Source organism: Miniopterus schreibersii, assembly GCF_964146895.1.
Source record: "Miniopterus schreibersii genome assembly, chromosome: 14".
NCBI lineage: Eukaryota > Metazoa > Chordata > Mammalia > Chiroptera > Miniopteridae > Miniopterus > Miniopterus schreibersii.
This window is the reverse complement of record NC_138114.1, coordinates 18,184,342-18,207,296: the sequence shown is the minus strand read 5'-3', so window position 1 is coordinate 18,207,296 and position 22,955 is coordinate 18,184,342. Positions and strand designations below refer to the sequence as shown.

General features: G+C 55.6%; 2 protein-coding genes across 5 annotated transcripts in view; one reads left to right on the top strand and one right to left on the bottom strand.

Moving 5' to 3' along the window:
* Window positions 1-15,449, top strand: part of LOC308567371 (cadherin-23-like) — a gene marked incomplete at both ends in the record, with an annotated part of 250,272 nt that extends 234,823 nt beyond the window's left edge. The window contains 6 exons of the mRNA XM_081158790.1: window positions 4,623-4,812; window positions 5,111-5,256; window positions 7,675-7,894; window positions 9,570-9,722; window positions 11,794-11,907; window positions 14,803-15,449. Of these exons, the coding sequence (XP_081014916.1) occupies window positions 4,623-4,812; window positions 5,111-5,256; window positions 7,675-7,894; window positions 9,570-9,722; window positions 11,794-11,907; window positions 14,803-15,449 (1,470 nt within the window). The remainder of the gene's footprint in view (window positions 1-4,622; window positions 4,813-5,110; window positions 5,257-7,674; window positions 7,895-9,569; window positions 9,723-11,793; window positions 11,908-14,802) is intronic.
* LOC308567373 (uncharacterized protein C10orf105) lies at window positions 13,923-21,410 on the bottom strand. 4 transcript variants are annotated; one of them, XM_081158796.1, is made up of 3 exons: window positions 21,123-21,410; window positions 20,539-20,628; window positions 13,923-18,405 (listed from the first exon to the last, which is right to left on the bottom strand). In XM_081158796.1, exon 3 carries the CDS (start codon window positions 18,398-18,400, stop codon window positions 18,041-18,043), a length of 360 nt encoding a protein of 119 aa, XP_081014922.1. In that variant the 5' UTR covers window positions 18,401-18,405; window positions 20,539-20,628; window positions 21,123-21,410; the 3' UTR covers window positions 13,923-18,040. The 4 variants fall into 4 exon arrangements, with proteins under 4 accessions (XP_081014922.1, XP_081014923.1, XP_081014921.1 ...); XM_081158797.1 differs by having other exon boundaries at window positions 13,923-18,402; XM_081158795.1 differs by lacking the exon at window positions 20,539-20,628.
* Window positions 21,411-22,955: the final 1,545 nt, after the last annotated feature.

Genomic DNA, 22,955 nt, shown 5'->3' with positions numbered 1-22,955 from the left:
GGCGCTCTCTGCTGCCACCTCGTGGGCACTTTGGCTGTAGCCCTGGACAAGGGCCCCCAAGAGCTGGGGTTGGATGCCCACCTCTGAACACCTATATCGTCAACTCTTAACTTTGCTTTATATTTCTTGGAAATTTCTCCCAAAGGGAATTGAGGGGTGTCCTGGGAGAAAGTGGCTGTATGAGTCACCAGCCAGGGGTGCCATTATTGAAGAGTCCGCCTGCTGGACAAAGCTAGTAGTTCTGCTGGGTTGGGACTGCACTTGGCCTTGGACTTTTCCCGGATCTGGTCCCCCAGTGGCCTCTCTGGGTCTCCAGCCTCCCCTCACATCCTTCTGAGCAATGAGAAGCTATGGACAATGGGCCAATGGCCTGCTGCCCAGCACCTCCTCACTCTCCAGGAAACCTCACCAAGTGCTCAGTGAGCACTTGCTGTGTGCCAGGCTCCATGCTCGGCAGGCTCGGGCACAGGAAGCAGCAACACTTCTCCTCTGCCTTCTGGGAGTTTCAAGACACTCAAGTCCACCACTGGGCCTCATCTCACCCTATGGAAGAGCCAGAGTCCCTACCAGACCTACCCCTACCTCTGGGGAGGTGGATGTGTGAGCCCACCCCTCCGTATAGAACAGAGATGCCCGTTGCTCCCCCAGCTCAGACCACCACAGGGTGGGGGCACTCCAACTTTTTGGTCACCCACAGTAGTGCCTGTCACCTGAAAAAGAGTCAGTGACTCAGAAGTTCCCTCCAAAAAGTGCAAAATCAGGATTAAAACTTGTGTTAAACAGCTACCAAATATATCATGGCAACTTCAGTAATAATGAAATGTAGTATTTGTAAAACTTTCATTACATTTGAGGGCAAATTATAGGTTAGATTGTCTAGAATTCTTGAGAATTTTCCAGAACTCTCTGGAATATCCAGTTATGTGTAATGATTGCCAGGAAACTGGAAATCAAGGAGCCCATACATTAAACAAGTTTGTCATAGCAAAATAATTTCAAAAGGAATAAAATCCTTTCAAATTATATAGCCATGAGTTACATAGATGCATATATGTATGGGTATGTTTTAATACCTTTGAGAGGTCCCCGCTAAGGCCTCACAGTGGCCCTGGGTGGGGTAGGGACTGTTCCTGAGATGTGAAAAGAGAAAGCTGCAGTTCGGGGAACAGCTAACCCAGAGGTGACATCAAGGAAGAGGTGATATTTGAAGGGAGGCTCACCTACCTTCTGACTCATCTCGGATCACCCTTCTCACACCCACCACATCCCTCACCCCAGCACACACACTGACCTCTCAGTTTCTGAACCCACCTTGGAGCCTCTGCACAAGCTCTTCCTCTCCCTTAGAATGCTCTTCCTCTACTCCCCCTGACCTGCTCTTTCCATGGCTGGCTCAGTCTCCTCAGGTCTCCCAGATTAAAATGCCACCTCCACAGAGAAGCCCGCCCTGACTACCCTGCCTAATGCGGCCCTGCCTCTCTCCGTACGGTTCCTTTCAGAGCTGGTCCCAGAACCTGTGTGTGTGTTAGGTTCCTTGCTTATTAACAGGCAGTGTAGCTTAGTGATGCAATGGGCAGTAAAACGTTCTGGTACCAAAACGTCCAGACCCTTATCTTAGCCATACCACTTACCAGCTGTGACCTTAGACCTCTCTGAGCACCAATTTTATCTAGAAAATGGGAGTAGTTCAGATCTCCGCCTGAAAGAGTGGTGGTGCAAACTTAACGAGCCAAAACACACAAGTTACTGGGACACACGGCGAGTGGTCAATAAGTGGTAGCTACTGTTGCCGTCATCGGCCTCCCTTGCTGGACCCGTATCCGTCTTGTTCACTGTTGAGCCCCTGTGCCCAGCACAGTGCCAGGCACATTGTAAGTGTTCACAGTATGTGTGGATGAAAGTTGTTGAAGGACTTATTCACCTTTCTTCCCCTGGTGCTGCCGGGTCGGGTTGGGTCTTCCTTGTCAGAGGGAGACTAGGACACAGGAGCTGGGGCTCTCCCAAGGGCCCCCCTAAAGGGAGCACCAGCCCTGGCCCCTGGAGTCTGAGGCAGGGGCATGCGCAGTGATCTTTTAGCACATGTGTGCAGACGAGTGTGTGCCCGCGCTCCGTGCACTCGGAGTTGGCCAGGCGTGTGCCCATGTGCACACGTGCGCGCCGACGGGGTCCGCCGCGGGCAGGAGCTCGCGGAGTGGCTGCTCGCCGCGCGCAAGTGAGATTGGGCCCTGCTCTCCACCCTGGCTCCCGCAGTCCGCTTCAAGGACCTGGCTGATGGGCATTGATTTAGAGCCTTTCAAACCCTCCAGCAAAATAAAGGAGAGGGGAGAGGGAGAGAATTAGTCCCGTCAGGCCAGGAGAAAAATGACGAGCGTGAAATAGGAAATAAATGAGGGGAAAGCAGTGAGAGGCCACACAATCGCCCCGCAGGGAACCCGGGTGTCACACATGCCGCCCTCTCCTGTGCCCCCACCCGCCCGGTGACCAGGGAGTGGGCTAAGAGGCTGGATATCAGTGCCCACCCCACTAGTATCCCTGGAAAGCAGCTCCCCCAGGTGCCCTCAGGCACTTGGAAGTGGGGGAGGGGAGAGGAAAGAAGCACCCTCCCCCCATGTGAACTTATCAGTGCAGTGGGCAGCAGGCTGCTGGTCTGGAACAGGTTGTTTAACTGTCCCGTGCCTTAGTTTCCCCATCCGGAACAGTGGGGATGAGGCCTCCCTCCCTCCTGTAGTTGCAGAGAGCGTATAGAAATGCGGGGCTCGCTGGGCTCCTTCATCTATCCCCAGGCTGCCTGCCTGACTGAAACGACGCCCGCAGTGCCCGAGAGCCCTGTCTCCTATTGTCAGTTACAGGAGTGACAGGGTCCCTGTTACAGAGGCCGGGCAAACTGAGGCAGCGTGCCGAGCACACTGAGGGCTCCGAGGGCCTGGAAGGCTGCCCCCCACCCCCGGCCCTTTGGTGCGGCAAGGCTGGGAAGAGAGAGGTTGGGTTGAGCAGTCTGGAGGGGGAGCCGGATTGCACCCCCGTCTGAAGCAGAGAGGGCCTGGAGTGGCTCAGGGTTCCATGCCAGCATCGCCTCTCTCCCTGGCCTCCTAGGGCTCGGGCAGATGGGAGCCCTTGGCCAGAGTGGCCCATCTGTTCTGGTCTGGTGGCCCCAGAGACACCTCGGCTGGGGATTAAGCCAGAGGAGGGATAGATTCTGCTGCCAAAGCACAAAAGGCCCACATCAAGTAAGATAAAGGAGCTGACGAGGCGGGGCTGTCATCACCAAGTGTCCTGGAATGAAAAATGACACTGTCCTGATGCGGCCCCTGGGACTGCAGTCACCCCCTGCCCCCATTGATCTTGTCCACCTCGGGTATCACACTGGCCCCTGTAGCACAGGGCGGGGGTGAGCTGAGGAGTGCAGGCCACTGCTTTCCTGAGACCCCGAGGCCCGCTGGATGGACCCCAAGGCTGGTGCTGTGTGCCCTTGAGTCTGGCCTGTGCCTCTCTGTGTTCTGCTTTCCACTCATGGAAGGTAGATGGCTAGAGAAGTTCCCTACAGAGCAGGGGACGGGCATGTGGAACTGGGAGAGAACAGGCTGTGTGTGGGGCTTGTGGCTGTGGGTTAGGGCAGCACTGAGGGCAGCACTTTATGGGGTGGGGATACAAGTGGGGAGCCAAGGGGGGCTGGAAATTTAAAGGGATCAGAGTGTCTGGGACCCCTATCCCAAGACCATTCCCCACTGGGCCTGGCATTCTTTACCTCCAGGGAGACTTAGCCCACTCCCTCCCCCAGCCCCAGGACTGTCCCAACTTGCTGAGACCCACCCTCCAAATTGGGTGGCTTGTCCATGGCTCCCTTCCTGTGCTCTGTCGTCCTTGGTGTCGCAGAGGTCTCATTCTTTTCAAATCACCTCACAATCAAAAGCTTCAAAGGAATTGAGAGAGGCTTTGATGAGGAACCCAGATCCCAAAATCCAGGCTTACAAATCCTTCCAAAAACTCAGCCAAGGGATTCCAGCCCTTCTCAGCCTCACCCTGAAGAACTCCATGGTCATGGACCTACCGGGGCCCCCTTTCTCCCCAAAGGCCACAAACCTCTAACCCGACATGTCTGGAAAGGAAGGAGTCTAAGACTTTCTGGCAGTGAGGGACCCAGAGCCACTTCCTGGCCAGGAGACTTTGGGAGCCTTGCTGGGCCTCATCTGTGAAATGGGCATAATTATAGGTACCCACCTCAGTTATAGGTACCGTGTCACAAGGCTGTTGGCACGGTATGTGGAGAGAGTCTGGTGGTGGTTATGAGATATGGGGAGCCTCTGTAAGCTGGCATGTGCTGGGTGTTGCTTTTAAGATCAGAAGACCAAGGCTTAAGTGGGGAAAGGGACTTACCTCAGGCCAGCACTAAGGTAAAGAAGCCAAGGAGCCCAGGACTTCCACTGCTGAGTCATCCTCTGGCCTTCTACCTCCCAACCCCCATGAGCCTCCCTGCTCGAGCGAGGAGGGAGCCCCACTGCCTGGGTCGGAGGGGTGCCCAGGACTGGCCTGTGAGCTCAGATGACTAGGGCAGGCAGCCCAAGTGCAGAAACACCCTTCCTGGGTAGGGCTCAGTGGAAGTTGGTTCCCTCCCTCCTGGGCAGGTGGTGGCCGTGGACCCCGACCTGGGGGAGAATGGCACCCTGGTGTACAGCATCCAGCCACCTAACAAGTTCTACAGCATCAACAGCAGCACCGGCAAGATCCGCACCACCCACGTCATGCTGGACCGGGAGAACCCCGACCCCCATGAGGCGGAGCTCATGCGCAAGATCATCGTCTCCGTCACAGACTGTACGTGCCCCTCTTGCCCTTCAAGCCCCAACACTTGGGGTGGGGCCCTTGACACCACACTATCGTCTGGGGCTCCTGGACCTCCTTAGGAGGGCTGTGTCCTGATGACTAGCTTGTGACCCCCCCAGAGCACCCTCGGGGTGGAGGAGGTTGGGGGTGCAAGGCCCAGGATGCTCCCTGGAGGGTCCTGGGATAAAGGGTCACTGAGCCTTCCCTTCTCTCCACTCATCTTCTCCTTGGCCCTTTTTCTCCTGCACCCCTCTTTCCCTCTCCTTGCCCCCCTACCTGGTCCCCCTAGGTGGCAGCCCCCCTCTGAGAGCTACCAGCAGTGCCACAGTGTTTGTGAACCTCTTGGACCTCAATGACAATGACCCCATCTTCCAAAACCTGCCTTTTGTGGCTGAGGTACTTGAAGGTACCCCTGCAGGGGTCTCCGTCTACCAGGTGAGCTTCTCTTTCCTGACCTGAGATCCTGCTATCCCCTCAGCTCATCCTGACCAGCCAGCGATGGGCAGCAGGGGCCTAGCCTCATGCTGAGCACTTTGCAGGGGCAAGTCAGGGGAGGCTAGCCGGGACCAGCAGACAGGACACAATCTGTGCCAGGCTTAGAGAACCAATGTTCTGAGAGATGGTGATGGAAGGCTTCCTGGGGGAGGAAGAGCTTGAGCTGGGTCTTGAAGGACAAGTAGATTTGGAGAGGTGGAGGGAAAGCACCACAGGAAATAGATAAAGGCAGACATATACGGGGGGGGGGGGGGGGGGAGGATTCTGGGAAGCCAAATCAGAGAGTTTCTCAGGGCCTGATTATAGAGCTCTGGCCCCAAACCTCAATACCCCAAGCCTATAGGTGGTTCTAGAACACAGAGAAGGTTGGACATGTGTAGCCTATGTGCCCTGCCTCCATGGGGCAGCCCCTCTCCTGTGCTTGTCTGTAAACCCAAAGTAGCTTCACACAGTGGGTAGTAGTCTCCCCATTTTGCAGGAAACTTAAGAAACTTGCCCAAGTCCCTGTGGCCAAGAAGGGGTAGTGCCTAATGTTCAACCCAGCCCCTCTGCCTCCTGCTCCACTACCTTGTCGGTTAGGGAGGCCCTGAAGGCACTGGTTCAGAGGAGATAATGGCCTTTTAGAAACACTGAAAGGTCATTTGCTTTGGAGTCTGACCAATATGGGTGTAAATCCCAACTCCACCCTCTGTGTGCTGGGTGACTTGAGGCAAATGACTTAACCTCTCTGAGCCTCTGTTTTCTCACCTGTGAAATAGGGATCATAATAGTACCTGCCTGGCTGTGCTGTAGGGATTCAATCAGACACAAATGGAAAGCAACCTGGCACTTAGACTGCAGGGAAACATGGTAGCTGATATGCTCATTCTGTCTCTACCGTGAGAGTTTATACCCAAGAGGCAGGATCCAGTGGCAATGGATTAGCCTGATTCCATTCAGAGAAGACAAGGTGTTCATCAGGATGCTAGAGTGGTAACCTTGGCCATGCCACTGTGCCTCAGTTTCTTCATCTATAAAAGGAGATTAATAGTGTTCTTTGATGGGTTCCAGGGAGCAGTAAGTCTCTCCAGCAGAATATTCTCTCCCCAAACTCCCAGCAGGGGGAGCCTCCATCCAGGGAACAGCAGCCAGTCCCTGAGGAGGAGTCCCCAAAGGAAGATGGGGGTGAGAGAGGGAGGGAGCCCTAGACCTGGTTCTCCAGGGACTCACAGACAGCAAAGGAAGGAGATGCCCATCAGTATAACTTCTGAGTTCACAGAGGAACAGGCTCAGAATCATGCAAAGATGGTTGAAGGAGCTGGGAGTGTTTAATTTGGAAACTGTCTTCAGATACAGGAAGAGGGTTCTGGCTTGAGGTGTGTGGTTCCCCAGGTTCACTGTATGACCTCAACCAATAATAATTTCTTTTGGATATGCAGAACAACTTTCTCCAGGGTCTAGAGCTGTGTGCAGAAAAATTAGAAGTAGTGAGACCCCCATCCAAGAATGCATTCAAGCTGAGCCTGGACACCCTCTTGTCCAGCTTGCTGGTGTGAATTAGGCCAGATGACTTTGACATTGCCTTTCAATCCTGAGAGCCTTGGCTTGATGCAAAACTCTTACTTTAATTATTACTACACATTTATTTCAAACGTCTTGAATTCTCTTCCATAAAATTTTCATCCTATCAGGGAGGGTCTTGAATCAAGATCTCTCTCATCAGGACTGGAGGTGCAGCTGGGAAGAGTGTAGGGATTTGGGAGGAGGCTTGCTTACACGTGGCCTCAATGGCTTTTTTAAAAATAATCAAATCCTCAAGTGACTTTTAAAAATGGGTCCTTGATATCATCTTATTTTCATTGTTGTCTTACAAATCAAAGCAAAGCAGAGGAGGGAGCCCTGGTGGTTGAGCTTCTCTGTAGTTGAGCTCCACGTGATCCAGGGAGTCTGAGTTGTAACAACTGCTTCAAGCCAGCGTAAGGGCTGGAGAGTGAGGGGCGACTGCTGCAATGCTGCAGAGTTTGCAGGGCCCGAGCCAGCTGGGGTGAATCCGGGAGGGCTTCCTAACTAGGAAAGCAGGGTTCTGAAGGGGGGAAAGTTGTGGGGACCTGGACTCTTGCTCAAACATCCCTTCCCCACCCCACCCCCGGCCCCACTTGCATCTGGCACCTCTCAGCTCTGACATGCTGCCCCCTTAGAGAGCATCTGTCAGGGTGCTTAGGGGGCAGTAGCCAGCTCTGTAAGGGCTGAGGCTCCAAGGGGAGCAGGTGTGTCTGGCCGGAGCTGAGCATAAGTCAGTGGGAAGGAGGGGGCACTTCTCAGGGGACAAGTGTCAGTCCTGATGTCCCCACTCCTCATGGAGCTTCTCCTCTCTCTCAGGTGGTGGCCATCGACCTGGATGAGGGCCTGAACGGGCTGGTGTCCTACCGCATGCAGGTGGGCATGCCCCGCATGGACTTTGTCATCAACAGCAGCACTGGCGTGGTGGTCACCACCACGGAGCTGGACCGCGAGCGCATCGCCCAGTACCAGCTGCGGGTGGTGGCCACTGATGCGGGCACACCCACCAAGAGCTCCACCAGCACGCTCACCATCCGAGGTGAGCAGGGCAGGGGTGAATACACGGGCAGGGTGGGGAGCCCACGTGTACCCCTGATGACCGCTGTCCAGGTGGGCACAGGCCACCTTGCTAATGGGGCACCCTCCTCAACTGGAACCGCTCAACACAGCAGAGCCTTCCCTGTCTCCACCAAGTTGAAAATGCCAGCGAGCCCTCTCCCCACCTGGCCACTGGCATCAGTGCCCCAGAGCCCGGGGGCAGTGGCCTGGACCCACTGCCAAGGCCCCCTTCTCTAATCCTGGCAGCAGCAGAGAGGGCCTGAGCAGGGGTGGGGCCCTCAGGGTTGTGAACAGTATGGGGAGGTTGCAGAGCCCTTTGTCGCCTTTGAAGGTCAGGGTTTTTATTTGGAGATGCCAAAGGAAGCTTCCCCTACCGCGTGCCTGGAATCTCGATGGAAAGGTGTTGCCCTGGGAGGAGGGCAGCTGGAAGTCCCAGACTCCCCGAGATTCCTCATCCCCTTGGGCCCCCCCACAATTCCCACTGTCTCCACCCTCTATGGGGTGGGGCCAGTGGGGGCTACGATTCCTCATCCACTCTGGCTATATCTTTAATTTTCGGAAACAAACTTGTTCATTGACATGCACTGTTGCCACAGGGCCAGGAATAAGTCCCTGGAACTAAGAGCAGAGTGTAATGGGCAAGGTGTGGCCTGTTCTCTAGGAGGCCGGGTCCCTTCCCGACTCCTGCCGGCCTTCATGGCTGGGGGCGGTTAGCTCAATACTGGCACAAGCATTCACCCTCCTTAACCACAGCCCGAGATGGTGAAGACGAGAGCACCGAGCATCCGCTTTCCTGCGGGTCCAGGCTTGCCTTGTTGGACCCTAGTGCCAGTTTGAGGACCCGCTTCTGTGCCAGCAATCGACAGGGAGGATGTCCGGTCCTCTCAGATAGCACCCCCAGAGGAGTTTTCTCCAGGGCTAAACAGAAGCCATGTCACCAGATGAGCCCATCACTTCTGGTGAATTCACGAAGAGCAGACAAAGCGGGGTGGGGTCATTTCACTGCGAAGGTCCTCCCGAGCCCCATCTGCTGAAGGAATGGGGGGTTCCAGACAGCTGAAAAAACTAATCTTTAAGGGAAATTGGAATTTTTGAGGGGAAGGGTCCTCTCAAAGGCAATTACTTTCCCCGGGACCTCATCACAAACTGGGGACAGGCCTCCCCAGGACCCCAACCCCACCACTCTCTTGCTGTGTGACTTGAAACAAGTCACTCAGTTGCTCTGAGCTTCTGCCTCCTTGTCTGTACAGTGTGTGTAATGATGGCTGCCTCATGAGGACGTGACAAGGGGCATGTGTGGTCCTCTATAGGAAGCATTTAGCGTGGGCTTGGCACATGGGAAAAACTGAGGAATGATCACTGTCATCGTCGTATCCTTGTTGTCAGGCAGCCACTGGAAAAAGGCTCTAGGGTGTTTTTCCCCCATAGACAGCATGAGCAGCAACAAGTCCCCCGGGGAAGGGACGGCGGGAGGGTGTGGAGTTCTGGCCAGCTCTGTCCTGGCCCCGGCCAGCAGGGGCGCCCTCGGCTCACGACTGGGAAGCATCGCCTCCTAGGAAATGCATTTCCATCCGCCTGTGGTGTGAGCCACTGCTTTGGAGCTGGGTGGCCTGGTGCAGAAGCCAGGCCTAGCCCTGTGTGCCCACTCCCCGCAGTGCTGGACGTGAACGACGAGACGCCCACCTTCTTCCCGGCCGTGTACAACGTCTCCGTGTCCGAGGACGTGCCGCGGGATTTCCGCGTGGTCTGGCTGAACTGCACCGACAACGACGTGGGCCTCAACGCCGAGCTCAGCTACTTTATCACAGGTGTGACCCCACCTCCACCTCCTCCAGATGTGCAGCCTGCCTGGGTGGGGTCAGGATGCCCAAGCTGGCCATCAGGATTTAGCCTCTGCTAGAGCCTCCCTGAGGTTTTGCTCTTGGCTTTGCCCAAGGGCTTTGGAACTGGGTCTCTGTGGTCTGGCTCCCTAGGGGCCTCCTGAATCAGGTAGGGGTGAGGGGACTTATCAAGGTTCAGTCTAGAGGGAGATGGAGACAGTGACTCCTGAGAGGAGCCCTGCCCCCCACTCTACCCCATGTTAGGGTGATGAAGCAGACTGGAGGGATGTAGCCTTGTCCCTCCCTGGGGACCCTTCACTTAGGAAGAGAATTCCCATCTGTTTAGAGGCAGATGGTTTAGATCTCGCTAAATGAAATAGTTTTAGCTCAAAATGTCAAGTAGTTACCATCTGAAGAACAATGTGGAAATATTATAAGGCCATGTCCTAGCTCAATAGGTGAAAGGGAGCCGTGATGGATTAGTGAAGTCAGCCATGCAGTAGGCTTGGTAGGTGGAGGCAAACATGCCATGTGTTAGTCATTCCTGGATTGGAACAGTGTCCCAGCATTCTTCCGTCTGTGGCATACCGGAGAGGTGCTGGGATGCATGGGGTGGGGGATAGGTCTTACACATTCCTGAGCCTTCCCTTGGCCATTCTATGGGCTCAGTCTTCCCCCTGTCCCTGGCCAGCCTTCAGCCACATCACACACATGTTCATATGCACATGTGTATGTGCACACATCTGCAGTGCACACACCAATGTCCCTAACACCTCTACCTTGGAGCAAGGAATCAGGGCTCACAGCCCATCTGTAACTTCTGCAGCCAAGGTGGCCTCCCAGCCCTCAGCCTCTACCTTTCAGATTCTTTCCCTTCTTCCCCTCCATAAAGAGGTCCAGCACCCTCAGGCCAGCTCCTCCCAGCCTTAGTCCTCAGGACTGCCCTGGGAAAGGCTCAGTTATCAGGACCCCCACATGGTACCAGCCATGATTCAGCCCCAGCACTGCTTGTGTCTTAGTTCCTCCCCTGCCCCCTAGGAACCATGTCTTCCCTTCTAGATGGTGCTTTAGACACTAGGGAGCCGATAGTGGAGGCTTGAGGGCAGGGGACTTTCCCCAGGGGCAGACCATGTCTGAACAAGGGAGCATGTGGCAGTGGCCCCCAGGATGACTTCCCTGAGGTGGCAAGTTCCTGCTCACCTGAGAACCCTTTCAGCCCTGGGATTCTCAGATTCTCATTTTTCGCGTTCTGCTAGGAGCTGTGCAGTGTCCCGTTCCCAGGGAGCCCACACCCAGTGCAGTGGCGCCATCTGCTGCCCAGAGTACCCCACTGCCTGCCAACTCACAGGGGAGGGGTCTCCGCACTGTTTTGATGGAGCCCTTTCCTGGCTCCTGTGTACTTCAAAAAGGAGACCCTCACGCTTCTCGCCTGTCCCAGAACTCAGGAAGACTCAGTAGCACCTGTCTTCTGTCCACCTGCCTGTGCTTTTCACTCTGTAGAGCCTCTGGGAGTCCCCACTCAGAGAACCCGAGATAAGGAACCTGGAGAATGCCCAGCCCACCCCAGAGACCCTGGCCACATGTAAAAGCCCCAGCCCAGGTTTACTGCTCAGACACTCCTGCTGGACAGGCAGGGAGCAGAATGGTGAAGAACATGGGCTGGGGAGCAGACTGCTGTGCTGGAGTCTACACCCCAAACAGGTGACTGTAACACAGGGCACCACAAGTAGCCTCACTAAAGGACCGTTTCCTTGTCTGTGCAATGGAGACCATGATAATGCACATGAAATAAGATGGTCCACGGTAGGTGCTCAATGCATGCTGGGTAGACCCTTATGATTTCAGGCATTCGGCAGCCCCCACCTAAGCCCATTCAGGCCACACCCTCATCAGAGCCCCTAGAACCCTGTTCTCAGGCACTGGTGAGTGGGCAGCACAGCCTTTCATCCTGGACCACCTCTAGAGTGTCCAGGCTCAGAAGCAGCCTTGGGGTGCCACCTCCGTTTCCCTAGCCAGGAGTCCCGCTTCCTGACGAAGCTTCGTTCTCTCTTGCCCACAGGTGGAAACGTGGATGGGAAGTTCAGTGTTGGCTACCGCGATGCCGTTGTGAGAACAGTGGTGAACCTGGACCGGGAGACCACAGCCGCGTACACACTCGTCCTGGAGGCCATTGGTACGCACCAGCCCTCCCTACATGCCACTACATACTACATGGCTGCTCTAGGCGGGGTTCACATGAGGCGCCCACCCAGAAGCCAGCTGGCTCTAACCCCAGGAGCCAGGGTTGAGCCAGAGGCTCTGCCCTGATGCTAGTGGAGAAAGGGCAACCAGACATCCTACATATTACTGAGTACTTTCCAGGCATATGGCTTAGTGCCCAGTGCTGTATGCACGACACTAAGATGGTGTGGTGGGAGTTAAATGGGAGCCAAATGAAAGACCAACGTGTCGACAAATTACTGCAGAATCAGACAAAACAAAGCAGAAAGGGAGAAGGGATGACCTAAGAGTAGCTGCACAAAGGTCTGTGGAAATGTGGTGGGGTGGAGGTGATGAAAGAAGGCTTCTTGGAGGAGGTGGCATCAGGGACTGCTGTTGGATCAGTTAGGATTCTTGGTTGCAAGTTTTAAAATAAAATAAACTGACTTCAGGAATATGGGCTCACAGAACTAGTCCACTGGGAGGTAGATGGAGCTTCAGGTATGATTATTTGGGCCTCAGGGGGTGCCACCAGACCTCAGTGTCTCTGCGTGGCTGGCTCTGCCTCCTGTGTGTTGGCTTCATCCTCTGCCTCACATGGAGACAAATGGCTGCTGCAGCCCTGACCTTAATCCTCTTGGGTTCAACTGTAGCAGCAGGGAGATAGCACTTGTCTCATTCCCGGTCTCCCCAGCTGAAGCCTGAGACGAGCTTCGATTCATTTCATCTGCCCCATTGCCTGCACCCGAACCCGAACCCCTTGTCATGGTCAAGGGGGGTGAGATGTGCTGGTGGCTTAGGCCTAAATCACCTGCCTGACCCTGGAGCTGGGGACAGTCAGACCCACCTGGAACCCCAAGCCTCAGAATCAGGAAGGGTGGGTTCTTGGAGCAACTCTCAGAGCATGGACTTGCCTGAGAGCAGGATGGTGCTTGTGGGCAGAAATGAAGCAGGCCCACCACCACTTTGAGGGCCAAGTGAGGTTTTAATACAATGAGAATCTGGGAAGGCATTTCAGGCAGAGGAACCAGCCCTGGAGGTGGGAAAGAGCCGTGTGTGTGTGTGCTGGCGTGCGTGTCCCCCTCTGCTGCCCCATAGTGTGGCATATATTGGGGAAGGGAGTCTGCGATCAGGTAGGCACAGCTTATGGAGGCCTAAATGTCAGGCTGGCAGTTTGATCTTCGGTTTCCAGGAAGCAGGAGCCCTGGAGGGCTCTGGATAGGAGGAAGGGTGTGATGATACTTTTGCCTCCCAGATGGCCCTGCCCTCCCAGCTCACTGCAGTGAGCTCTGGGTGGAAAGGGAATGTGCTCTCTTTACCTCACTCTTTCCAGCCGCAGTTTCTCTCCAGCCTCCTCCCTAGCCTGCCCACGCCCCCAAACATCTTCCCTCTGCCCAGCTCTCCTCCCATGCAGGGGCAGCCACACCACTCTCTGGGGACCCATCATCCCCACTGAGTCCATCTTCATGACAAGCACTGGCTAGCAGAGCAACAGGGTTCAGGCTCCGGCCTTTCGTGGGCCTGCCAGCTCACACTGTCCCCAGCCGGAGCAAGTAAGCAGGACCCCATAGCAGTGGGAGACTGGTCCTGGAGAGGAGCATAGGAGGGCAGGATGACTCAGGATAGCCCACTACCCCAGCATGTGGTCAGCTGGCCTGGGGAAGATGGGACAAGTCACCACTGGTCCTCAGCCAACTCTCACTGCCTGTATCCTCCCTGGGGTGACTGTCCTTGCCTAGACATACAGCTCTCATCACAGCTCCTTCCTCCAGAGAGATGACCCAACAGCTGCCCCTGGGGCTGAGCCACCGCCCCAGTTCTGGGAGGGTCCTGCAGGGAGCTCAAGGGGCAGAACCCCTGGCTACCTGGGGCTTAGAAATCAAGCTGGGCCCACATCCCTGAATGCAGTGGGCCCATAAGCCACATCTGTCCCAAAGCATGTTTTGTTTGACCCATCTCATGTTTCATAATGAATGACAGTTGTGAACATTTAAAAGCCAAGAGATTTTATTTATAAAGCTCATGTTAGGTTTTTCTGGAGAAATCAGATCTAGTGTCACTGGGGCCACACTCTGCCTGTCCACTGTGGAGTGAAGCGGAGGAAAGCGGCCCTTGAGGTGGGCCTGCCCAATGGGCACCCATGGATCTTACCCACCTGGCCCTGACAGCAGCTGGGTTTGTGATCTGTCCCTGAATCTGTTTCCTAGGCCTGCTGTATCAAATCACCACAAAGTTGGTGGCTTCAAAGAACAGAAATGTATCCCCTCGTGGCTCTGGTGGCCAGAAGTTAAATTAAGGTGTTAGCAGGGCCACATTCACTCCTAAGGCTCCAGAGGAGAACCCTTCTTCAACTCTTCTGGTTCTTGCTGCCTCTAAGTGTTTTTGGCTTGTGGCCGTAGGACTCCAATCTCTGCCTCCGACTTAATGTGGCCTTCTCCTCTGTCAGCTCTCCCTCTGCCTTTCTCTTAGAAGGACCCTTGTCATTGGATTTATGCCTCACCTGGATGATCCAGGATATGTCATCTCAAGATCCTTAATTTATCTTCAAAGCCCCTTTTTCCCCAATAAGTTTGCATTCACAAGTTCCCAGGGATTTGGCATGAGTGTACCTTTGGAGGCCACCGTTCAACCCACTTCATGCCTCAGCTTCCTCCTTCATAAAATGGGGGTAAATAATGATAGCGCCTGCTTCACAGGCTTCTGGAGAGACTGAGTGATTCGGCTATTAGATGTGTTAGTGTTATTACTAATCTAGAAAGGAAAAGAGCCACCCTGCATGGGCCACAGTGGCTGGGTGAACAGGGCATGTGCCCAGGAAATTTGCCCCTCGGGCAGCTGCTAACAGCCCATCCTCCATCAACTCCCACAGACAATGGCCCTGTAGGCAAGCGGCGTACTGGCACTGCCACCGTGTTCGTCACCGTCCTGGACGTGAATGACAACCGGCCCATCTTTCTGCAGAGCAGCTACGAGGCCAGTGTCCCCGAGGACATCCCCGAGGGCCACAGCATCGTGCAGGTAGGTGGGGTGGCTGGTGGGCTGGGAGCAGGCAGTGCCAGGCTCAGGTCTGAGCGCACATGCTCGGTGGCATCGCTGCAGGGAGGGATAGACACAGGAGCCGGCCCAGCTGCTGCTCCGGGAGTAGCCAATGCTGTGGGGAAAGGGGGACCCAGGCCTGCTCCTCCCTCCTGGGGAGAGCAGGACCCCAGATTATATGTAGTCAAGGATAGGGCCCTGGCTCCCCCCCCAAAACAGGAAGAAGGCTTTGGCCCCTCTTCTGCCTTCCTCCCCAGAGCTCTCCTTGCCCCCACCCCACCCAGATGGGCCTTTCAGAGCGGGGAGGAGACTGCCTTGTCACATTTTCCCGGAAAGGAGCTGAGCAGAGAGCCAGGGCCCAGCAAGGCCCGGAACAGAGCGGCTTTCATGGGGCCCTTGGCCGAAGCTCCTATCCTGGGAAATAAACAGGCACAAGAAGAAAGGGAGCAGACGCAGAGGGAGAGTGAGGACCTGAAATGAGGCCCGCGTGCCCTCCCCCAGCACCCGGGCCTCAGTTGCTGGGTGGGGAGGGAAGCCAGGAATGAATTACCCTCTTCATTAGCTGCGAGGGTTTCTGACTTAGAGGCTGAGCCAAATACAGCAAATCTGGGCCTGTCCACTGGGCCACACTCTGGGCTTGGGAGGCTGGGATTACGCCCGCCACCCTGCATCAGGACCAGGAGGGAGGCAGGAAAGGACGGAGCAGGGTGCTGATTCCCAGAGTCACCAAGAGTCCAGAAAACCATGGGGATTTGCAAGGGCCTGGGACTGGTTCCAGAGGGAAGAGGGAGGAGGTTCTCTCCCTCTGGATCTCCACTCCTGGGGGCTTGGGGAGCCCCCTCCCCTAGCTAATACCTGCCATCCTGGCTCACTGACAGGTCTTCAGGACCAGCCTGGGAACATAGCTAGGGGTGTGGCCAGGCATTTGGGGGCTGCCTCCCACCCCCGCCCCCAGCCTTTCCTTCTCCTTCAGGCCTCAGAGTAGCCTCACCCTGCACCCTGGGTCTCCAGGAAGAAAACTAGTGCCAAGCAGGGCACCAGGCCAGGGCATGACATGGGAGACTGACTAGGAAGAATTCATCCCAGATGTCTCAGGGAGGCCCGAGAGGGGGCAGGAAGAGGTTAACAAGCTGGAAGGGAGGGGGGTAACAGCCCGTTGGGAGGCCTGCCCCACTTTCTAAACTGAAGAACTGGTTTCTATTACCCAACACTACTCACACTGAATCCTAGACCCCACCAGTCATGTAGGCAGCCCTGACCTCCCCATTTCTCAGGGAGAAATCTAGGCACTAGTGATTTCTCCTGAAAGTAAGTTTCTGGCCAAGCAGGACTCACTCTTTGACATAATATTAACCTGGAAGAAAGGCACAGCAAGCCTCTTCAGCAAGGAATGCTTGGAGAGAGAGGAGCTCTCCAGGGGCATCTGAGGGAAGGAGAGGGCTGCTTAAGCTTGGGGGGGGGGGGGGGGTGCGTACCTTCACTCAGTAACCAGCCTCACATTTCTGTGCCCCAACTGGTGGGGCAGAGTCAGGAGCTGGACACAGTCTCACCCTCTGCAAGCTCCCAGGCTCATAGGAGGGAGAAGACATAGACAAGGATGACCCATACTGCCAAGAGCACGTGGTCACCATCCTCCCTCCCAGGGATGCACAGAGGAGGGGCAGTTGCAGGCAGGAGGTGGCTTTCAGCTGGAGAGCAGAGGGCTTCACCGAGGGGGTGCATTGTGAAGCATAAGGCACAGCCCCGGAAGGACAGGTAACTCAGGTTGCCTGGTGTCTCGGGTCAAGATAAGGCTAGAAAGATAGTTCAGAGCCAGTTCCCAGAGGGCACTGAACACCAGACTGAGGACCTCTGGCTCTAGCCAGCCAGCATTAGGGAGCAGTGATGGTTTGGGAGCTGGGAGTAGGGAAACAAGCGCTCACTCTTTGAGAAGACCTGGCCAGCTGCACTGTGGGTCATAGCACGGTGAGGTGGGCAGCCCCATGGCCGAGCACAAGATGACCCTGGCCATCAGCTCAGATCCCCTCTACCCACTCTCCAAGTGTGGGAGCCATCCAAAGTATAGAGCCCTGGCTTTGTGAGGAGAGGTGAAGAGTTAGGGACTCTGAGAAGCCCACCTCCAGTGTGACTGCTTTGACAGATAGCCAGTCACCAAAAAGATAGAACCCCTAGTGTGGCCCAGGCTTGAAGCCTCACTAGCTGTCCTGGAGAAATCTGGACCCTCCCACCTAAGGAAGGCCACCCCTTCACGGGGTGAGGTGTGGAGCCACTCTGACGTGTCCTCAGAGCCCAGGTTGCATCACCTTGGGCTGCTGACAGAGCCTTCTGCTGCTGTGACACAGAGCTGGGCCTGGCCTCCGCAGGGAGATCCTAACCCATTCGCAGCCCCTTCCTCGTCCATCATGATGTGGGTGCATTGAAGAGGGGGCAGCCAAGATCGCAATTGGCTAGTCAGTATTGGGAGTCTCACTTGAGCCTCCTCCCAGCAGGCACCCAGGCATCTGATCCACCACAGGGTGCTGGCTGCTCCCAGGGATTACTAGGTCAAGGCTGACAGGGCCCAGGAAACCCCAGAGGAGTCTCTAGGTTCCCTTTTGCCTTGGGCCCTTTGTTGGCCCCGAGGGATGACAGTACCTTGTCCTCAGTGTGGGCTGAATTTTCGCTTGGCTGGAGGGAACCCTTGGTCATTTGGCAGCTAGCACTGAAATGCAGGCTGGGTTTGGCACTGAGGGGTAGGCATGGCTTCTGTTAGGAAGCAGGGGCCCTGCTCCCTGGATGTGGTCAGTGCCTGGTTACCAGAGAAGAAACCGGGGGTGCCAGGCTGTACTCTCCAGAGCTCAGTCAAGGGTCCAGATAGCTGCTGCTTCTCCACGCCTGGCCAGTAGTCTCTCCAAAGGCAGCAGCGAGAGGGTCTACAGAGAGGAGCTGTACTTCCAGCGGCTTCTCTGGGAAAGGCCAGGGGCCTGGGCACACGAAGTGTTTGGGCTGCTGTCTTCCTGCAGCCTGTGGTGCCAGCCTGTGTCCGAGGGAGGAGGGTGTGAGGGTAGAGCCTGGGTGGCGGGAACAGTCTGTCACATCTTGGTAGATTCTGTAGAGTCCCAGTCACGGTTGGCATCGTGGTCCCGCAGGGAGCGGCGAGGTACAGGCCGACCACAACGGGAGCTGTGCAGGGAGCCGCGCAGGGAGCCCAGGCGCTTCCAGAGCCGGAGCCGGGGCTCGCTGGGGCTCCCGGGGTGGTGGGGCATGCACTCGCGAGCCTGGCTGCAGGGGTCCAGCGCAGTTGGTTTGCAGATGGTCATGAACAGCAGACAGGAGGCCAGCAGGAGGAAGATGCAGGCCAAGGCAATGAGCATGGGCAGGAGGTCCACTGCCTCCACAGGGCTCCCCAGAGTGCCAGGAGTTGTGAGGGGGCTGGGGCCCTCTGTGCTCATGGCTTCTGCAACAGGAATGGGACAGAAGCTCAGAGACAAATCAGCTGGACCCAAGGACTGCTAAACCAGCAGCATATGTCATCGCAGCCATTTTACGGGTTAGAACAGTGAGGCTTACAGGGGTGCCAAGGCTAAGGTCACACAGCAGAAAAGCGATGGAGCTGGGCCTGAACTCAGGTCCTCTTCCTGCTGTGTCTCCCTGCCCACCTGCAGTGGAGGAGCTGGGAATTTTATAATCAGTTCTCATGAATTACAATAGAGTCTTAGCCCTGAAAACCTGGGATCTAAGACCAACTCTATCAATAACTTGCTCTGTCAGCAGGGATGAGACCTGGATTATGGGATGCTGGAGCTGGCAAGGACCCTAGCAATTATCTGATGCCAAGGCTGCAAACTAAGGGCCCACCAGTGTGTTTCGTTTGGTTCTTGCAGTATTTTTATAAATTTAAATTGTGGTTAAAAACCACAAACAAACAAAAACACAAGAGATGTCACATAAATATCTGAACGTCTGTCATCTTGAAATTTTCAAATTTCAACACTGGCAACATGAGGCCAATTGTGCCTGGCACCCAGTTGCTGGGGCTGAGCAGCAGCTGCCTCCTTTAGACAGGGTGCTGGCCCCCAGCTCACCGCGCTTCCACAGGCCTTCGCATACCTTATACCACCTGCCTGGCCCCACGGGCATCCTGATGGTGCTTCCCCAGACAGTCCAAGCTGCTCCCATGACAAGTGATGAATTGAGGCCCAATAATGGTAGACTAAGCCCAAGGATACACTGTGAGCCAGTGACCAAGTAAAGGCCAGAACCAGGTTTCCTGACTCTCGCAGCTTGCCAACCCTCTGGCTCTCACCCTCTCCTAGGGTTCACTGAGCTGCTCCAAGAATAGGTGTAAAATAACCCACAGAGAACAACAGAGTTGACAAGATGGGGCTCAAACCCCACACCAACACCAGTCACCTGTTATCACTTAAGATCATCCCACTAGAGGGAGCACAGCAGATGGCCCTTGTAGATGAGGCTCAGCTTTTGGTTACAAATAAAAATGCTCACAGAGCCAAGCTGGTGGATAACATGTGACCAAAAACGACAGGTGGGCAGGTCTACCTGGAGGACGCTCTCTAGGAGGTGCAGGGGCCTGGGCCAGGCTGATGGGAGGCCAGAGACAGGCCCAGTGCAGTTGGCCCTTCCAACTTCCCAAAAGAAGCTAGAAATCTGTTTTTTAAGGCAAACTTTCCTGATGTTTAAATGTTGGCAACTAATTCAAATTTGGTTAACATGAGATTGAGAGAGAGGGAAGAAGGGAGAAAACACTGCAAAGACCAAACAAATTCGATTCCAGAATCTTTGGAATGAATTTTCAAATATTTTAAACAGTACAGCGAGCCAAACAAAACACACAGGTGGCTACATCCAGCCTTGCGAGCCAGCATTTGTGATCTTTGATTTCTACAAACATAGGACAGGAAACCCCAAGGATGGGCCAATAATAATCATTTATTTCTCTTTGCCTTGGAGACTTCTGTGAGACTAGAAATAGCAGATTTCCCTTCTTTCCCCAACTTACAGCTAGTCTAACTCACAGTCATGTTCCTGCACCTACACCCAGCAGGAGGTGCTGCAGGTGGCTGCAGAGTCCATGTCAGCAGGCAGCGGAGAGGGCCAACCCTCTCCAGCCTCCCAACCCCAACCCCCACCGCCAGTGCCCACCCCAGGCACTCACCGGCAGCCTTGGGCCCTAACTCCAGGCTCTTTGTGCCCAGCCTCCTTCCTGCCTGCAGCCTTGCCCTGTGCCCGGCCAAATAAGGGCGTCCAGTGCACACCCCACCTCCACCCACTCCCTACCATCACTCCTTCCAGCATTTCCAGGAAGAATAAGCCCCCTCCCAGCTCCCAGCTGGAAACTCTGATGCCCGTCTAGCTGCCCAGGGCCTCCGCCTTACAGGCATCGCCTGGAGAGTAGGCTCTGGCCAGGCAGCCACACATGGGTTGGCCCTTCCTTGAATCTGAGCAGGGAGGAGTGCCCACTGCCATCTCCCATGGGAAAAAAACTGGCTGTCCCTCTATTCCACCCTGGGCTATGCTTGGCTGAGAGTAAGAAAAGTGCAGTCAGAAGCAGGAGAAGTCTCGATCCTACCAATCCTACTGTTATTCCGAGGCCTTCACGTGGACCTGGAGACCTTCTCAGGTCAGCAAAGCAGGTCCTGGCTTCAGTCCTTGGGAAGCACTTTAATAAAAGGATACATGAGGTTATAATTAGTATCAGAGTAATCTTGGAATCTCTTGCTTCCAACGTGCTTGAGAACATGAAGCCACCCTCCCTGGAACACACACTAGGCCAATTGCCAGGCCCCTTGACGCCCCCTCTGACAACAGCCCAGCTGGCTTTCCAGAAAAAGGAGACCTCTGCCAGACCAAGGCTAGGAATCTTCCTGAGGGCAGGTGAAGTCTCTCCCATACTCCTGGAGTCCAGGGCACCCTGACAGGCCCTGCTCTGGACATAGCTCTGTAAGCTTAGTCTAGAACCTTCTTTCCTAGATCTAAGGGACTGACCTCAGAGCACTTGTTGCTATGTGGTCTCTGGCTAGCCGCTGCCCCTTATTAGGCCTTCCACTCTCCACAAAAGCAGAGGGGGTCCCCAGGGCTGAGTACACCTTCACCTCCCCCAGAGTACCCCACTTGCCTCACCAGGCCTCCTCCTGCAGTCCCCCAGGCACTGACCTCAGAGCCAGCCCTTAGCAGTCCCAATCTGGGTGGATGGTCTTCTCAGCTGCCCAAAGGAGACCCAAGGAGACCCCAGCGCCACCTGCGACTCCAACCTGCCCTGGGCTCTGCAGTGCCCTGGGTTCCTCAGTCAGCCAGGCTGGGCAGAATAGGCCCTCTCCCTTCACTCTCCTGCTAGACCTGGCTTTGTCTGGAAGAGTTTGGGCCCTGCCTTGGGGGAGGGGACATCCAAGAGGGTCGGGATGGCAACTGGGTTGGGAGAGGGAAAGGGAGAGGGGAGCTCTGTTCCTGAGCGTTCCCAGGGCTTCACTCCAGCCGTCTCCTTGGAGCCCTCTGGAGGGGCAGAGGCGCTGGGGGGGACACGGGGAAGGTTTCAATGACTCTTCCGCCCTGTGGCTCTCACCTTCCCCCACTGGATGTTTGAATGGTATGATCTGCAGCAGCTAGCGGGTCCCTATTCAGTGCCTGCCAGCTTCCAGGTTACCAGGGAGAGGGGCTCGCAGAGGGCAGGGAACAGGCAGCGAGGTGGGCCCTGGTAGCCCCTGAGGCCCCTTCACCCCTCCTGCGTCCCTGTGCCTCTCACCTTCCAGGCTTCTCCCTCAAATTCCCAGAAAAGTACTTTCCCTTTGATGGTGTAAGTGAGGGGTAAGAGGCATTTTCAAAGGTCAAAGAAATCACAGAGCAGAAAGCCTAAGATGGAGGGACAACCAAAGCTGTGCTCCTGGTGGTATGGGTGGGCCTTTGGAGACCCTCCAGGCAGTGGCTCTCCCCTCACCCCCTACATACCCCCACACACCTACACACCCACACTCCTCCCCACACAAACATCCCACACACCCCCCACCACCCTCCCACGTACACGCACACCTCCACACATACCTCCCACCCCCACACTCCACACACCCTCCCACACACACCCTCCCACATACACACACATCTCCCACCCCCCACACTCCTCCCACCCCCACACACCCTCCCACATACACATATCCACACACACACACACACACACACACCCCCACCCCCTCCCCACCCACCCACCCCGCACAGAGACGCTCCTCCCCCTACCTTCTTTCTTCCCGGAAGCCAGAGCTTCCCTGGCAACAAGCTGTCTCCTTAAGAGCCTAGTCTTAAGCAGCTTCTCCACAAGGACCCCCAAGCTCACAGAAACAACACAGAGGGGAAGTTGTGGTTCTGCCTAAGACCTGAGCCTGGGCCCAACCCTTTTTTGGAGCCCCAGTTTTGGGTATTTAGCTTCTTCCTCCTGCCCTAGCCCTTGATGACGAAAAAAGCATTCTCTGCACAGCCCCAAATGGTGGGGGTCTTCCGTGGGCTATCAAAGTCCATCAGATGACTGAGGAGTCATCGCATCCAGCCCCTCCCCCCCTTTTCAGATGATAACACTGAGGTCCAGAGAGGTGTGGCCTGGCCACGGCCACCCAGTCAAGAAGCAGCCACACAATCCACCACCCTAGGTGAGGTTTCTGGGAGCTCAGAAGGCTGAAGGAGGGAACTGGAGGTAGAAGGCTGACCTAGCCAAGCCTGGATCCATCGCCCACCTTCTCCCTCTCCTCCCCAAGAGCCAGGAGGGGGTCAGAGAACAGAGCTGCCAGGTCCCCTGCCATGGACAGGGCAGCATGGAGGCATCAGCAGTCAGGTGTCCTCGTGGGGAATGAGAAAGACAGACATGTACATGTCCCTCTCCTATTTCACACCCCAGCCTCTGTGGGAAACCACAGGTTTGGGCATGACAGGCTGGGCTGGGGTGGGGTGGAGGGAGGGAGAGGGACTCCACAAACATCTTTCCCTGTGGGCTGGAATTCAAGGACT